Genomic DNA, 19,432 nt, shown 5'->3' on the forward strand with positions numbered 1-19,432 from the left:
TTGTTGATGTTGCTCAGGACCTCTATGGAGTCACGAGACTCATCATGGGAGGCCCACCCTAGAAAATGCAAAGTCTATCACACTACTCCTTGAACTCATTTTCCATTCGTACTTACACTACTCTTTCAGGCAGTGCATTCCATACTTCAACCACCCTTCATGCAAAGATACCACTCCTCACCTTTTTACACACGACTTCCTTTTGTAACTTCCAGGGATGGCTCCTTATCTTCTCTCCTTCATCCCTGTTCCACCAAATGAAAGAGCTCCCCCTGTGTCAACCCTTTAACTACCTCTCAAGATTTTAAAAAGTCTCAATCATATCAACTGTCCATCAACCTTTGCAGTTCACATTATTAATTCAATAATTAAAATGCACACAAATTAATATAATTAAATAATTATTAAAATAATTAAAAATAACTAAAATAATATAAAATAATTAAAACACAAATTAAAAATAAACAATCTGCCCTTGCTTTAGTTATAAAAAAAACAATAAAATGTGTTTATGTGTATTGATAATAATGATATGCTTGGTACCATTAGATTTAAGAAAATGACAGCTTATCCTGTGGTATGAAGTTGCACAATCTTGTCCTCCTTCCATTTCTTTGTAACTCGACCAGGTACAAGACTCATATTAAAAACATATGTCAAGACAGGTGTCATCTCCCTTGCACATTCCTTCAGAATACATGGTGATATATTATCAAGTCCTGCAGCCTTATTAACACCGAGTTTACTCAATTCCCCATACACCTCTTGCAAACTTACAAGTTCAATATTGCACAACATAAGATTTTAAAATTTGGGAAACAAAGATGGGATGTAGAATTTATGTTTGGTGGGAGTATATTGTTGAAAGTGGAGGAAATAAGAGATCTTGGGGTGATAATGGATAAGGATCTGTAATTTAGGGGACACGTTTCCAAAATTGTGAGGACAACACAACGAATTCTGGGAATGATGCAGAGGACACTGACTTGTAGAAGTAAGGAGATTCTTGTTCCATTGTATAAGACTGATTAGGCCACATAAGGACTTGTGTGCACAGATTTGGTCACCTGGTTTAAAATAAGGATGAAGAGATGTTGGAAAGGGTCCATATATGACTTACTAAGATAGTTTCTGATCTCTGGAATGTCAAATATGAAGAAAGGTTGAGAAGCCCAAGGAATAGTAAAATGCCTAAAACAATTCTACAGACCACTAAGTTATGTAATTTTTTTTAAAATGTATGTGGGGATTATCAACATTTCGGAAAAACTGTGCCTTTTATAACATAATAAATCTAAAAGCATGTTTTGAATACATATGGAAACATCATTAAGTTGGAAGTAAATGATTAAAGTGTATCATCACTGGACAAAGTTTTAATTTTTATAAAACAAATAGAGGTTTCAGTTTCTGATTTGCTGTGGGCAAACGAATGGGTATATCAATGCTATCCTGCTGAAACACCCATTCATCTGCCCACAGCAACTTTTATATTTTATGTACCATCCCCATTCATCTGCACAAACTCTTTAAGCTCACTCCCACAACAACGTTTTTAGCACCGTTAGTGCCATGGGCAAATGAATGGGGAATGTCAGCACCTTCCTGCTGAAACCTTCATTCAACTGCCCACAACGACGTTTATCTTTAATCCCCATTCATCTACCCACAGCAATTGTTATATTGTATATGTTATCCCCATTCATCTGCTCATTCTCATGAAGCTAGCCCCACAACAACTTTTATCTTCACGCACTCTCCGATTTGCCCTGCGACATGCAAACTGTTCCATTCGCTAAGTGCGTTGTGAGATGAAGGGAAAATGTTATTCTTAACTTACTCCATTCATCATAATATTGAATACGAACTTGACATCCATGGATTCCATCATGGATGACATCCCTTGTCCTGTCCAAACCATCCCTTGCATATACCCAAAAATTTTACTCAGAACATCCCATTAATTATCCCATTAGCCATTAATGTCCCCCATCCATCCACACACACACACTCTCTTCCAGTCGATACGAATCGTCTTATTTCCCTTACGAGTTTTCCATGACCAGCAAAAAAATTTAAGACATCCTGTTATGCGAGGTTCTTTCCAATATCTATAAACAGTCCAACCTATGATGTCAGTCGCAAAGTGTATTCCAGGTGGTCAGATGCATTTTCCCCCAGAGACCGTATGCCGTATATACCGTCGCATGTGATTTGTACTAATCGTGTTATGGTGGTGGTTTTAGTTATATCCGTTCTGCTTTATCCAGAGTCACAACAATGGTCATCTTAAATCTGGCAGATTCATCAATCGTGTGGTGGTTTTATTTATATCCGTCCTGTGTGCTTCTTGTATTCGTTACGTTGTGATGTGTATTTTTGTACAATCCATGACAGTGGTGTAGCTAGAGCTTTTGATGCCCGGGGCGGTCCCTGAGTTTGCCTCCCCTCATACACCAAAAATACCACAAAAAGTCGTTTTGACTTTTTGTGGTATTTGGGGGGGGGGTAAAAAACTTTACCCCACCCCAAAAAAATACCGCAATTTTTTGGGGAGGTAAAACTTTAATTTTAACATTCTAAAACGCTATTTTTCTTGCTTTTCTGTTAGCAAAATCGTCGATGACATTGGTGAAGTCTATTTCATAGTAAAAAATCTTCTCACAACTACAACACAGCAATTGCGAAGAAAATTCGCAGTAGTGTTACAATATTTTGAACTTGAGTTCTCGAGACTTGTATTTCAGAATTAATTGCAAAAGTCCAAAAAGGTTAAGAATGTCGCCCAGGGCGCCCCCCCCCCCCCCGCTATCTGCACCTCTGATCCATGACCATATGGATGTTGTCTGCATGTGACGGATTCGGTGTGCTCGGCCGCATATTCCGCAAGTGACTGTACAAGATGCGGAACTCCACAAAACTGGATGCGGGCAGCTATCCTCGCCAGCAGAGCTGTACCTCACCGTGATTACTTTCGTTTCATTCCCGATTTTGGGAATGGATTAATTCCAGAACCAGTAATGAGAATAATCGGAAACTGTAGTCGAAATAAATAATATGATATAATTATGTTACTACTTACTTTTTAATGAGATGGTTCAGCTTCTCGGCCTTTGCAGAATTGCCGGATATCTGGCTGAATATTGGTCAATTTCAGTAGAAGATCGGCACGCACACTCACTAAGACGAGTTCTGTATTTTGTTTTTATTTGAAGGAGCGATGAAAATCCTTTCTCTCACAAAGATAGGTTGTAGAAAACTGCTTGACAACTTTCAGTGCTGCTGCTTCAGATAATTTGGGAAATTCACTTCTCACTAAAGGCGAGATCCAGATTCGAGCCAAACCAAGATCACGGAATTGCATTTTAAGCTCACTGTCACTTGAAAGCTCAATTAACTGTTCTTTTTTTTTTTCGATAACAAAAGGTCGTTCTCGTGACTGCAAGCCTGAAAATAGATCGTGAACAGAAATTTCTTATAAAAGTTATTCGGAAAATATGTTTCAAAATTCTGTTTGAGTTTTGACGTGGTCACAAACCCTTTCCTGAAACTCATAATCAACAAAAAGATCATTTTCCACTAAAAAGGATTCCAATGTTGGAAAAGGTGCAAATTATCTGTCTTTTTCATAACTAATGCACAACACCAGTTTTTTTTTTTTTTTTGTCCCCTCAAATGCCTTTATTTTGTCGTAGTCATCAAGAACAGTTAAAGAATTTCCCTGAAAGGAGAGATTTGGTTCATTTAATTAAAAAAAAAAAAATGTCTGAAAGATAGGATAGCGTTGATAACTATGCTTCGTCAATAAGGAGTGATGCAAAATTAGAATTACGTTCCTTTACAAACAATAAAACTTCACGCCTTAATTGAAATACTATTGTTAGTACTTTGCACCTGGAAAGCCAGCGAATTTCAGAATGAAGCAAAATTTGTATATATTTACTGCCCATTTGATCGCAGAGTACTGAAAAAACCTATTATTTGATGGTTTAACCTTGATAAAATTAACTAGCTTTATCGCATTGTATAGCACAGTTTTAAATTCTGGTGGCATCGCTTTGGAGACCAAACTTTTCCTATATATGGAACAATATACCTGATTCTTGACCATAGAAACAACCCCCAACTGTGCGTGCCTGTAATCGCGCGAGCTTCCTCCAAATAGAAGCCCATGCATTTTTCCCACTGAATCCCTTTGTGTATTATGTACCAAGTGTGAATTATTTCTTCTCCAGTTGTTCGGGATGACAAAGTTTTACAAAAAAGAATGTCGTTATGAATGTTGTTATCATGCGCATATCTTACGTAGCATATTAACTGCGCATCATCTGTAATATCAGTAGTCTCGTCTATTTGCAACGCATAAGAGCTCTTCTTAACTCTTTCGATTAACCGAGATTCTACGTCACCTGCCATACATATCCTTAATTCTGCGACCGACAGTGTCATTTGAAGGAGGAATCAAATCAAGATCTTTTAGTAACTTGTTGCCAAACATAGTTTTTACCACATCTTTTATAGCTGGACATAGCAAATTTTCTCCGATAGAATGAGGTTTCCCTGTTTTCACTATGCTCAAACTTAAGAGATAGATCCTTCCAGTGCCTTGCTATTAATCGAACCCATGGCCGAAACTACATCTTTCCCATGATTTAATGTCACTAAGCATAGCTGAAATTGGCTTTTTTTTTTTTTTTTTTTTTTGAAATTTGCTTATTTTTCACATCACAATGTTTAGTTTCTAAATGTTGGAGTTTCGCAGGTTTCATGCACTCGTTCGACAACACTTCATAACTAGGGTGACCATACGTATGTCAGTTTTGTCCCGTTTTTAATAAAAAAAAACTATAAATATACTTTAATATTGGTCAATCATAAATTATTATTCATAACCTATAATTGTATATCAATATCAAGGATACCAGTAATTGGTATAACTATGGAATCGCAGCACGTCTCAGACGTGGCATCTATTCTGCTGTAGCGTAGTTTTTGTTTTTCCTGTATGCTAACTGGGGCTTGTTATTCAATGCTGGTGGTTTAAATTTCATTTGAAAGTTTTAGTCTTATTTTTTTCAAGTTTTAAGTCTTATTTTTAAAAATTTAAGTCTCTTCTTGCAATGTCAAAGAGGCGAAACTGCAGTTTTAAAGACAATCCCCAGAAAGAATTCAAATTTATTAAACTGGACAAGCTGTGTATTGATGGAACAAAAGCTGTATGCAAACATTGTAATGTCCATTTTTCTGTTGCTCATGGAGGCAGAAGCAACATCAAAAAACATCCACGTAGCCAGAAATATAAGGATGCTGAAAAGATTCTGGCTTCAGCTAAAAACATCAGCTCATTTATAGTGAGACATGATAGTGAAAGCGATGAAATTGCAGCAAGTGAAGCCCTTGTTGCTTATCATACTGTGAGTCACTGCCAAAGTTTTCATGCAAATGATTGCTTGTTGACATTGATAAATTTATAAACCAAATTTTTTTCAGCGCGTACCAAATCAGAAGCAGTATTTACCAACGTTTTATCACCATACATACTAGGCGAAGTAATAGAGAATTTGAATAAAACAAAAAGCATTATAGTCAGTTTAGATGCATCAAACAAAAATGACATCAAACTTTTTCCAATCGTTGTGCGATTGGAAAAATCAGGCAATACATTCCATGGTTAAACCACCCTCCATGCAAAGAAACCACTCCTCACCCTCTTGCTCACAGTTTCCTTTCGTAACTTCCAGTGATAGCCTGTTGTCATCCTTCTTTCCTTCCTGCTGTTCAACCAAACGAAAAAACTCCCCTCCGCAGTGTCAACCCTATAACCACCTCTGAACAGTTTAAAAGTCTCAATCATATCACCTCTCCTTCTTCTTCTGTCCACCAAACTCTGCAGTCCACATTCCCTCAGCCGATCCTCATAACCAAAATTGTACAGTCCTGAAACCATTTTTGTTACTGCCTTTGTGCCCTTTCCAGAGTTAATTTCTCCCCCTTCAAATCCTGGGGACTAAATCTGAGAACAGTAGTTAGTCCAAGTGTGGTCTGATCAGGGTCTTATACAACGGAATGATAACTGTTTTATCTCTGAAGGTTAGCGACCTTCTCATTATTGCAGCAATCCTCTGTGTTATCTTCACCACCTTTGCAATATGTCCCCCGAATTTCGGGTTTCTATCAATCATCAACCCCAGATCTCTTGTCTCCCCTACTTCCTTTAGTATAGCTCATCCAATAGAATATGCAGCGTCCCATCGATGTGAACCAAACCTCAATACCTTACATTTTGCTGCATTAAACTGAAACCCCCATTCATTTGCCCATTAATCTAGCTTATTCAAATCCTCTTGCAGGGCTTCCGCATCTGCACTATTACTAATAATCCTTCCGAGCTTCGCATCATCCGCAAACAAAAGAATATCCCCTTGCAATCCACTGACAATGTCATTGATATAAAGGTTAAACAATATAGGTATCAGTACTGAGCCCTGTGGGACCCCACTTGTAACCCTTTGCTTCCTTGAAACTGCCCCACCATACTCAACTCTCTGATACCTATCGGGCAGCCAATCCTGAATCCAGTTGACCAATCTGACATCCAGACCCATTTGCTGCAACTTAAATATCAGCTTATCATGTGGTACCCTGCTAAATGTCTTCGCTAACTCTAAGAAAATGGCAGTATATGCTTTTCCCTCATCTAATGCTCTTGTAACTTTATCATAAAAGGCTAGCATATTGCCAAAACAAGAGTGGCCCTTCACAACTCCTTGTTTACTCTCACAGATAACATTATCCTGATCTGCCCAATGCTGTATACAGTCCTTCACTACTTTCTCCAAGATCTTACTAACTTCTGATGACACACAAACTGGCCTATAATTAGACACTTCCAGACTGCTACCGCCCTTATGCAATGGCACTATTTTACCTTCTTTCCATTCCATTGGCACATTTCCCGCTGTCCAGTCCTTCAGGTTTACTGACATCCAGAATACTCAGTATGTGGAACACACTCTCCTCCTGTACCTCTAAACCTCAAACCTGCCCTGTCCCTCTAAGCATTAAAACTGACCCTTCCAGGATGAAATACTCCAATAAAGTGTTCATTGAACAATTCCACTCCTCTGCGTCAGTCACTCTATTCCCATTTTTATCCCACAATATCATTCTTCCACAGTCATTTCTCCTCCTACTGGCCACATATCTAAAAAATTCCCTAGGATTTTCTTTGGATATTAGGGCTAGTCTCCTCTCATATTCCAGTTTCGTCTTCCTTACCATACTAGTCACTCTTCTGGCCTGTGTCTTATACTCTTCATGCATCTTCTCTTCACCTGTCCATAGCCTCTTTTTCGCATGCAATTCCTGTTTATTATTGTTTGTCATCCACTTTACTCCAAATTGTGTCCTCTTCTTCACTCGTGGTATACAACTCACCATTGCTGCTAACAAATATTCTTTCATAATTTCCCACGAACTAATTATATCTCAGCGTTCCAATTCTTCCCTCCATAAAACTAATTAACGTTTTAATTAATAAGACTTTTTAAACTAATTAATAATTAACTTTATGAATTACCAATAATTTTCATAAACTTTTTCCTTCTAGAAAGAAGACAATGCTAACTTTAGAGAACATGGAAAAACTTTGTTGAACCAGACCACTGCTGCTGTTTTACAAGATTGTGGAATATTGGGAAAACTTGAAAAATATAAAATTGTAAGGGGAAATGAATAGTATATGGATGCATTATAGTATTTTAAGTTTTTTGTTATAAGATATTTATTTTGATATGTTTATATTATAAAAATAAGCAATCTAATTTTTTCAATAAAATTGTCATAGTTATTTTTTGCTGCTGTATTTTACTTATTTTGATTTTTATTAAAAAACAACATAGCTCAGTAGATTTTTATTAGAATGGACATTAGGAGGGCTACAGTATATCTAAAGTATTCAGCTAGACAAAGAATATTAAGAGATTATTATTACTAACACATTAGCTTCCATGGAGTCAAAATACTGATTAAAGATTAAAGATTTAAAAAAAAAATTGCAGCTATCACACAAGACATCATCATCATCATCATCATACGTATCAAGGATTTAGGCCTAGTATGGCCTGTTCCGGCCATACAAGTTATCGTTGAATCGTTTAAGAGGACGCCCTGGTTTTCTTTTTCCTAATGGCTTGTACTTTAAGGCTTGTTTTGGTAATCTTTCTGTTTTCATTCTTTGAACGTGTTCCATCCATCTATGTTTATATTTTTTAATTTTTTCAATTACTGGTTCTTGGTTTAATTCTTTCAAAATATCTTCGTTTCTAGGACTAGAGTCCTAAACAGAGAAAAAATGAACTCTAGTCTAGTGTGATAACTGTGTAATTTTTTTTCTCAGATAGATGGCGCGAAAATCAGGACTTTAGTCTTTGTGTTGCTGCTACAATTTTGTTTAACTAGTCCGTTGATTACACCATGTTGTTATAGTCTCGCGTATTGTGACGAACTGTGTTTTTGTGCTTTGAAGATGCTGGTTATAACACCAGCGAAATGTCAGCAATAAGTTAATAAATAATTATTTACTTATTATTCTGTGTTCTAATATATACCATCAAAAATTAAACAACACAGATAAGCTGTCAGTGTTTTCTGATTCTGAGAGATAATCTTTAATAAAATGTAATGTGTTGGGAGGAGTTTGCCAGATTTCTCGTGTCCTGTTATTATCTGTTCACCTGAACACTTAATGAACAAGAATAATCCAGGCGTTGGATACTTAGATGACTGACTTACTAAGGTGTCCAAGATTGCTCATAGGATTACTTGGTTATTGAGGAACACACTAACATCCAGAGATAAGAAGGTTATTATTCCCCTTTATAAAGCGTTGATACTTCCACATTCAGATTACTGTGCTCAGGTCTGGTCACCTGGATCCCTTGGAGATGAGGAGGTTGTGGAAAGGGTTCAGAGGAGAGTGACTAAGTGAGTGATGTAAAAATGATCCCTACATTGATAGATTGAGAGCTTGTGGGTTGCAGAGGTTGGTTGATAGACGAAGAAGAGGGGATATGATAGAAACATTTAAATTACTGAAAGGTTTTTATAAGGTTGATGCAAGGGAAATGTTTCAGCTATGTCATAGTGATGGAAGAACAAGAGGTTATTCCTGGAAATTAAGGAAAAGCGTGGTTAACAAGGTTGGTTGAGAACGAGGTTTTTCGCCTGGAGGGTGGTGACTGAGTGGAATGCATTGCCTAACTTAGTTCTGAGTTCTTCATCTGTAAATGAATTCAAGAACAGATATGATATTGTTTTGATAGTTTCGGTCTCCCGCGATGAGTCTACTGACTCCATGGAGATATCCGTAATAATAATTAAAAAATAATAATTAACATATTACAAGTCAATACAAGCTCTCTGTTCATGACCAAGGAACAAGTGCAAATAATGAAAACTAAGCAGTGAGAGAACCAAATCACACTCAGCAGAATTGAATCTAGGCACCAACACCATAAGAGGTATTGCTCACAGAAGAATTCAAAAATTGTATCAACATATTGGTATTATGTAAGTGAAGAAATCTAAAACAAGCGAGATGATAAGAAATGCTAATAAGATGCTAACAGAGGACAACACATGGGGATTGATGGTCTTGGATTTGATCATCTCATCAGAGGATGTAATTTTAAAAGAGGTGTTAAATCACCCTGCAGTTGGGGAGAGTGACCATGAAGTGATTACTTGGGTGGTTGCCAGCAGTGTGATGACATCTGTGAGAAAAAGGTATATGTGGAACTACAAGAGGGGTGATTATGAAGAGATCAGAAGACAGCTTGTGGGTGTAGCATGGAATGAGGAGTTAGCTGGAAAAGGGATCAGTGCAGCTTGGGGGATTTTCAAGAATTATCTAGTAGAAGCAATGTCTAAATGTATTCAAAGGATCAGAAGGTTAATTAGGGTAGGTGTGAAATGGATGAATAAAGAGATTAAGCATGCGATACAGAGAAAAAGGGCATTATGGAGGCAGCATAAGAGAAGTGGAAATAACCAATTCCATGAGAGCTACAAAGACCAGGTAAGGCGGGTGACTTGGTTGGTAAGAATAGCAATAGTGAGGTATGAGTAGCAGCAGGGGGGAGACTGATGCATAGCCACTGCGGAACTGCAGCATCCCCAATTTTTCTCGATATATAAATATATTTATTCATTTATTTATAATTGCTTGTAATATTTAATAATCACCAATAATCCTATACAATTCTCTTATTTTTTTATTATTTTTATTATAAAAAATAATAAAAATCCATGTTTTAGCACTTAGGAGGGTGAAGGATGCTAGCAGTACTGTGTTTACCACAGCGTCATATTGCTAGTATTTGCTACGTGCGCAAGCATATGCACGTCATAGTGAGATGCGAGCTATTAGAGTAATGCGACAGTGCCACATTACGCATTAGCATAATGCAGCACTGTCCTTCGCGCAGTTCCACAGTTGTTTATATGCAGTTTGCGCCAGTAGTAGAGTGTTCGTAGTGCTTATCGTGTTTACTCTGTCTCTTTAAATATTTGTACATTACAATTAAAGACAACATTTATTATAGTTTTTATTTTAAAACATTATTGGGAGTATGATAATGAATTTTATTTTTAAGTAATTTTGAATTATATTAAACTATAATTTTATCGATAACAAACAATATTTTTTCATGGTTAATGTTTTTTTAATTTTTACCATCATTTGATATTTTATACAAACATGTTACACTGTACTTACAGTGTGTGTGTGTATATTTCGAAAGTTGTAGCACCCCCCCCCCCCCCACAATTTCAAGCCACTGAGCAGCAGTTAGCTAATGAAACCAAAAAGAATCCTAGAGAGTTCTTTCGATATGTAGCTGGCAAAAAAAAAAAGAATGATTATAGAAGAATGACATTGATTGGAGAAAATGGTATAAGGACAACTGCTGCGGAAGATATAGTTAATATCTTCCGCAGATACTTAATAGATACTTAATGAGCAGTTCATAAAGGTCTTTCATTCTTATGAATGTGACTTCATGGAAAGAGAAATTGAGAGCAGTTGTTAATGGCGAGGAGAGACTGACTGTAAGTGAGCAAGAGGTCTGGAGAGTTGAGCAAACTTGATGTTAATAAGGCTGTGGGACTTGATAATATATCACCATGTATTCTGAAGGAATGTGCCAGGGAGTTGGCATCTGCCTTGATATTTTTTTAATTATGAGTCTTGCACTGGGTCGAGTTATAAAGGAGTGGAAGGAGGGCAAGATTGTGCCGCTTCGTAAAGGAGGTGATAGAACTCGAGCATCAAATTATAGGCCTATCTGTGTGTCAGCTGTTGTGGTTAAGTTGTTGGAGAAGCTGATGAGAACTAGGATACAGAATTGGGTTGACAACAATGGTATTATTTTTGATGGACAGCATGGGTTTGCTAAAGAGAGGTCATGTTTTAGAAATCTACTTACTTATTACAATAAGGTGACGGCTTCCTTAGACAGAGGGATACACAGTAATATACTTAGATTTTGCAAGGGCTTTTGATAGATCACATGATAAGTTGATTGTCAAACTAGAGTGGGTGGGAGTTGGGTATTTGATTAGTGCATTGGATCGGAGGCTGGTTATCTGATAGGTATCAGCAAGTTGTGTATGGGGGAGCAATATCCCAGAAGAGAAAAGTCACTAGTGGTGTACCTCAGGGATCTTTTTTAGGGCCATTACTGATTAACTTGTATTTTAATGATATTGGAGAAGAATTTGATGGAGATATTCAGTTTTTTGCAGATGATGCAAAGTTGGGATGAACTATGAAGAGTAGAGAAGATGTTGTGGCCTTACAAGAAGACTTGAATAAATTGAGTGAATGAGCACAGGAATGAGGATGTGAGTTCAATGTTGTGAAATGTAAGGCTTTAAAATTTGGGAAACAAAGACGGATGTAGAGTTTATGCTCAGTGGGGATGTATTGTCAGAGGTGGAGGAATAAGAGATATTGGAGTGATAGCGGTTAAGGATCTGTAATTTACGGGATACATTGCCAAAATTGTGAGGACAACACAAAGACTTCTGGGAATGATGGTGAGAACACTGACTTGTAGAAGTATGGAGATTCTTGTTCCATTGTATAAGGATTTGATTAGGCCATTCATGGACTACTGTGCACAGATTTGGTCACCTGGTTTTCAAAAGGACGAAGAGATGTTGGTGGCTGACTACAGTAGTTTCTGACCTCTGGAATGTCGACTATAAAAATAACAAATCTCCCCACCCCTCAACCTCCCTGAATGCACATTAGCTGATCTTTTTTATACCCTCATGGAGGTCATGAATTCTGTTTGAACGACACCATAACCTACTGCTAATTTCAGAGTTCTGATGTACTGAAATTTGAAAACTCCTACATTTCTTTGTAACAGGAAGATACAATCTGCATATCTGTTTGTGTCTGGCATTTGAAATATTTGGTATTTAGATGACGAGAAACCAATTGCATCGTTTCCCATATTTCTGTAATTTTAGTGCACAAAAATTATCAAAGTAATTAACTGAGAATTGTTTGCCATTTTATATCAGAGATAAGATTCTGACATGTTTTGTAGAGTTGAAAGTTTATTTTTCACTTGGTTTGAGTATAATAAAATTAGTTTAATCCTTTATCCAATCGTGATATTTTCACGCTTAGATAAAGGATTAAACTAATTTTATTATACTCTAACCAAGTGAAAAATAAACTTTCAACATCTTTCTCTAAATCCAGAGTAATTTATTAAAAAAAGGTGGCACACCATTTGGCAAATCCTATAGGTAGAGATGACCTGCAAATGCTTCTGCTTGGTATCTCCACTTGGGCCTGGCTCCCACTGAAGAGACCTCAATAAAGTCGAAACTAGTCTGGGTAGTGGCCCTTCCCTTAATGCATAACATTAGACATATCCACAAGGAGATGTGTTTTGCATTATATGGAAGATACTGAGATAGGAGTGTTGGTAGCTTGCTCCACCTTTGCAACGAGTTGCCCTGATGTTGTACCACCTTACCCCAGTCCTGAAGATACTTTCAGGCGCAAACTTTGTTTGCTCACGCTTGGATAAAATATTAAACTAATTTTATTATGTTTTGTAGAGATTTTGTAAATAATACTTACAAATAAATAGAGTAAATAGTATTAACAAATGCAAACGATATTAAATTTCGGATGCAGTCTGTTTATAACGGAATGTTGAATGAAGCCTCATCATCTCTTCCGTAGGTTAGTCGTTATCGGCATGCTTATTGATAAAGATCTCAGTGCCAATGTCGTCTGGGTGCTGGTAACCTTCATTAGGGATTTTCCAATGAAGGCAATATTAGACGTTTCTATGGAGTAAGTTAGGAAACTTTTTGCACTGAAACTAGGGTTTTCTTCCCCGATTAATAAACACTGAACCGGTAGATCCAGGGCCACATTTATACTTTTGGAGACCCTGGGCGCAACATCATTGTGAGGCCTCAAAAGAACAACTCTATTGCATTAATCAAATTCATACGCATTTTTTTTTCAGTTTATTGAAAATAAAAGTTGGCATTTTCATAATAATTCATTTTAATAAAATAAAAATAACGCAACATTGGAATACATATATTTGCATTTTAAAAAAGTATAAAAAATAAGCTAATGCCTTTTATTCCCTTATAGGGAGTAGGCGAGGGCTTTATACCCTATCTAGCTTTTGGAGATTGAGTGGGCAGTTTAATCTCCACCGGTAGCCAATCAGAGATAGCCGGCCCATGTCTGTCACTAATTATAGTAGCTACCGATGAAGAGGCTGGCAAACAAGTACTGCCATCTCTTGGTACCTAACCCTAACAATTAGTTCAAATTTAAAAAATTAAATAATAAGTAAACAGTTTTTTTCTTGCTTCGGTTTTAGCAAATATATCTATAATGTCATAATTAATCCAGTCCATTACATCTGATTCAATGCATAATCACGACAGGTCACCTGTTTTATTTTGGTGCAAGTTGCTTCTTAAATATCCCGCCCTCCGTTTCAACACTGAAAATGAGCTTTCAGCACTTGCATTCGAAATAGGCATCGTCAAAAATATTTTTTAATTGTTTCTATGTTTGGAAAAGCAGACCTTAACCCATCGTTTATAAATTTGTACATATTTTTAATTGAAGAATTTTCCTTCTTTATCATTATTAAAAATTGCTTAACTTCATCAATAAATTTTTCTTAGTCAATATTAGTCCATAAGTTTGTAAAATTTTATTAATACTACAGTAGTCTTGTGCTTGTCTTGATTGATATCTTTCTTCAAAAAATGTCAAACATATCTAATATGTCTAAGTATCTTTTTGCTCTTTCATTAATTTCCAAAATTAGCTTATCCCAAACGACATTAAAAGTATTAACAATGAAATTTTCTTTCCCATGTAATATAATCAAATTATTATCTGAAAACAAATCCATAACGATGTCTCGTAGAGATTTACTAATAGTATTTATTGGTTGTAAAATTTTGCCCCACAAAACTGTTAAAATTGCTGTTTCTGAATTGTCGAACTGTTCAGCCAATGATGAGCTCTGTAATTTACAAATAGATCTTTTATTAGGAGAAACGAATACTTCAAGTAATGCCTCTTTAATTTGTTTATATCCACGTTTCAAAGCCAATATAGCATCAGATCTTGCAGACCACCTCATTTCACGTAGTCTTTTAACCTCCCTTCTGACAGAGGTGGATGAAACAGCCAGACCACCCCAGCTTTTTTCATGGATCAAAACTTCACCAGCGTTCTATCTTTGATCATGCAATTACCCCCTCCTCCGTTAATCCCTAATCGGCGATTTTAGAGCCGTTAACGGATTAACTGTGGTGGAGCAACCTTTGTGTTACTTGAAATTTCCTTTACTGTCCTACGATATTTTACTTTTTTTTTACTGCACAATTTATTTATTGTGTCTCTTCCCAAAAATAAAAACGAATTTCGCATTTGTGAAAATAATCAACCCTGAAATGACCAGAGATCAGCCATTGCAATGAATCTATTTAGTAATAGTAAATTTGCTGTCTTTTATTCTTCAAACCATTGCAACAGAACAAGACAACTTTGTGTTCTTCCACTTTACTGACAATATAGAAGAATTTTTTTCGCGAAGTTTCAAATGTTTGTTCAAATGTAAGGTTTTAAAATGTGGCCCAATAGAGAGTGAAGCCCCAGTTTGCGCTTAATGCCCCCTTATGGTAAATGCGGTCCTGGGTAGGACACATATCCGAAACCGCAAAATCACATCCCCTAATAACAGTGGGCCAAGAAGCAATATCCCGAGGGAACTGAGATTATACAATACAAGGTGAATTGCAGTATAGATGAGGCAAGGGAGAGCATTTCTCAATACATCAAAAATGAGTTTAATTTCTTGTGGCCCGTATGCGATATTAAGCTGATAGGAACAGTGAAAAGCATCATCTTTTCTTACCAGTTTAATATCTGATGCGGTTTCATATCAGCATCTGAAAGGAAAGAATTCTTTATATTTCAGGTGTTATTATCGATATACCTGATCCTTAGTGAGAAAAATTCTTTCATATTGAGCTCAACACAATCCTGCTTGGAGTGATTTCCATCCAATGTACACAAGGTTCTTACCATTGTGGAAGACATAAAAAAAGCATCTTGAATTCTTAGGAAAGGAAGTGAATTGCTGTGATTAAAAAATTTTATTGACGTTCAGTATTTTATTCGAAATGTATTAAGCCATCGTAATTTTCGTTTATATTTATATATAATGACTCTCGGTCAACAAACTCCGTCAGTTCCCTTCTTGCAGCCATTTCACCCTGACATGGTTGTACTCACTTGGCAACATCATATTCCTCCAGTTAATGCTGGCTGGTACGATGCACCATACTCATGGTGATGTCCGTTGATTTTTCTCAAGTAGTGTATATGTTATGAAGCTGTGCATGGCACTTTTTTTGGGTGGTGGGGGGGATATTTTATTATCAGTATATGCGTTTTGTGTATTTTATGTGTATTTGACAGAATCTGGAGAAGATTATGATAAATATCTTCTCTCGAAATTTTGGAGACTTTTTGCTGATATGGCAATGAGGAAAACACTCACGTGGAGTGTTTTCCTCATCAAGCTATATAAAGCTTTGATCAGACTAGTGTGCACAGATTTGATCACCAGGTTTTCAAAAGAATCAAGAGATGTTGGAAATGGTTCAGAGGCGATTGACTAAAGTGGTTTCTGGTCTCTGGAATGCTGAGTATCAAAGGGCATTGAGGAAATGCAAATTGCAGAGTCTATTGGATAGAAGGACAGGTATGTGTGTGTGTGTGTGTGTGTGTGTGTGTGGGAGGAGGGATGATCAAGACATATAAGTTGGTAAGGAATTATTACCAGATAATGTGGATCAGATTTTTCATAGGTTAGGTTGTGACCGGGGGAGGGATAACAAGAAGCCATTCCTGGAAGCTGTATAAAAGTGGCTTCAGGGAATGGGTGAGGAGTAGGGGTTTTGCGTGGAGAATTGTTGGTGGCTGGAATGCGTTGCCAGGAAGTGCAGTGAATGCATTCAAGTGACATTATGATGGAGGACATCCCGCGATGAGCCGTTGACTCCAGAGACGTTTACGACTACTAATATTAATACAGGCATACCCCGGTCATACGATACGTTAGGTTCCAGACCACCGAGATAGTATAGCGAGTCACATCCTTCTTTATCACTTGTAAATGCATGTAACGATTAAAAAACGTTTCAAGCAGTCATATATGTGCATAAATGATGTAAATGAAGCGTTCGTTAACGTAAGTAACGCAAAAAGAATACGCCACCCACTTGGGTCATTAACCTAAAACATTACAAGTTTTTCTATTTCGTCAATGACATTGTCACGTTTACGGATAACTATAATATTTTTCGCTTTACCTTTGTTATTAACAGCTACAACAACAGTGGTGTGAAGTACGTTTGGCCTGGGCCTCTCTCAGTGTTCGATATGCCATCGTCACTAAACTTAATAATGTTAATTACTAAAATAAAGAGCCAAAAGGCTTCATTTCGGCGATGTAAAATTATACAAGGCGAGTGGATATTAGATCCAACATTATTTCAAAGCCGAATGTAGAAACTATAAAGTGTTGACCAGAGGGCTTCCAGGAATACACTCACTGGCATTCACGAGTTGCCTTAGTATGGACCACTTAGAAGACGATGCGCCGCCCAAGCGTCTATATACTCGTCTTTTATTGTTCCATTTTGATAAGATGTCACTGCCCTGACTGCTGTTTCGAACTGGTTGGTTCTCTCAGAGACCAGGCAGAAACATGATGAGAGCAAAAACTCTCGTTTAGTACTAAGGAACTTGAAGTGTTGGAGAGGCGTCTTTTCCGTAAAGGGATTCTTTGTAATAAAAGCTTCGTAAGTTTTTTCAAAGTTTCCTAATCCTTCACTCATCGTTCCGATTTTATTATTTTTCAAGATAAGATTTTAACCGTTTTTTTAACAAACTGCATCAAGCACCTCCTCACCCAGAAATGCAACACGTGTAACTAAGCTAAGAACACCATCAGTATTCTTAGCTTAATCTCACCCCTTGTCAACTACAATTGCCGTCGAGGACATTCGTGAGATGAGTGCATGTGGCATTCCTATCGTTGAGAATGAATGACAGAAACAGAAGTAAAAATAAGTAAGACATGATTGAAACATCTGGAACGATGATTTTTTTTTTTCAATTTTTCTCAATTTTGTTATAAATTCCTACATACACCCTCTGTCCAAAAAAAACCCCGAAGTTTCCTGGGTTTTTTTTGGACAGAGTTTCTGACGCCACTTGTTTCTTCGAAAATAGAATAAACTGGCGGCGCCACCTTTTGTATCTTTTTGCTGTCGAAAGCGGCAACCTTCATTAGTGGTGTATCAACTGTTTATGACATTTGTTTCATTAGAAGCCCAGTTATGATGCCAAGAGTGACGGTGTGTTTTGGCGAACTGTCGGAAAATGAGTTTCAAACTGACAGCTGCGATTGACTTTTGTGTTAAACTTGGTAAACGTTTTACCGAAACGCATCAAATGCTTCAAAAAGAAAACGGTGATGAATGCTTATCAAGTACTCCAGTTTACGAGTGGTTTAAGCGATTTCAAAGTGGCCGTGAGACGCTTGAGGACGACGAAAAGATGACCAAAAACTGCACTGAACAACGTTAACATCCAAAAGGTGCATGATTTCATCAAAGAAAACTCGAAATCGTCCGTGAGATTGATTGAAGATGAATTGGGGATTACAAAATCAACTGTGCACAACATTTTGACTGAGAGTTTAAGTCTTCGTAAATTGAATTCGCGATTTGTTCCCCACAAGTTGATCGACGACCAAAAAATGTATCGAATTGAACACTACAAGGACCTCATTAAAATCGTAAGGTTCAAACTTCCTTGAAACGATCGTTGCTGATGACTAAACGTGGTGTTTTGAGTATAAACCCGAAACCAAGCGCCAGAGTGCTGAGTGGAGACCACCAGATGAGGGGCATTCGAAAAAAAGTCGTTTGGAGAAGTCAAAAGTAAAGACAATGCTGATTTGTTTCTACGATTCCAAGGGCATTATCCACAAAGAATTTGTTCCGCCTGGCCAAATGGTCAATGGTGAGTTTTATCTCGAAGTTTTAAAGCGATTGAGAGCGAGAATTCGTCGCGTACGGCGTGAATATCGTGAAGACTGACCGTTCGTCGGCAATATCATTCGGCTTCTAATGAAACAAATGTCATAAACAGTTGACACAACACTAATGAAGGATCTATTTTCGAAAAGATCGTTTTCTTTTTGGACAGAGGGTGTATATATTTTATTGTTATATTCTGATAAAACCTTAGCAAACTACAGAAATATCATCTCGGTGTTTTTCAAACTATTTGACCTCACACACAACGCTGAAACAAAAATTTCACAAAACTATAAGAACCCTTACTACATACAATGAAGTAAAAAATAAAAACTTAGAAAAATATCAAATGTGATTTTATTAACATTTAAATACCACATTGAAACATAAACTCAAAATAAATTCACATATTAGGAAATATTTTATTAAAACCTGAAATCTGTGCAATCCACTGTGATATTTTCTACACTGTTTCATTAATTAAAAAAAAAAAAAATGCTGGTCGCGACCCACTCAATTGATTTCACGACCCACCAATGTGTCGCGACGAGAAAATCTACGGTATTCTCTCGACCAGAAATGCTGAAGTATGGTGGTATAAGAGTCGTACAGTGGCTGCACTGCATAGTTCAGAAAGCCTGGACAGAGGGACGAATTCCCGATGATTGGAGTAGAGCTCTCATAGTACCCATATATAGAAAGGGAAATAAAACTGAATGTGTGAATTACCTCCTCAGCTCCACTT

The 19,432-nt window shown here is 37.0% G+C and overlaps 1 protein-coding gene across 1 annotated transcript in view; it reads left to right on the forward strand.

Annotated features, from left to right (window-relative positions):
- The window catches only part of LOC150098316 (cilia- and flagella-associated protein 157-like), a 244,966-nt gene extending 237,228 nt beyond the window's left edge, over positions 1–7,738 (forward strand). The window contains exon 9 of the mRNA XM_090405146.1: positions 7,610–7,738. Coding sequence (XP_090261272.1) covers positions 7,610–7,738 — 129 coding nt within the window. The remainder of the gene's footprint in view (positions 1–7,609) is intronic.
- The last annotated feature ends 11,694 nt before the right edge of the window (positions 7,739–19,432 follow it).

This window comes from Typopeltis vanoorti, chromosome 15 (assembly GCF_054136105.1).
Source record: "Typopeltis vanoorti isolate ZY-2024b chromosome 15, IOZ_Tvanoo_1.0, whole genome shotgun sequence".
NCBI lineage: Eukaryota > Metazoa > Arthropoda > Arachnida > Uropygi > Thelyphonidae > Typopeltis > Typopeltis vanoorti.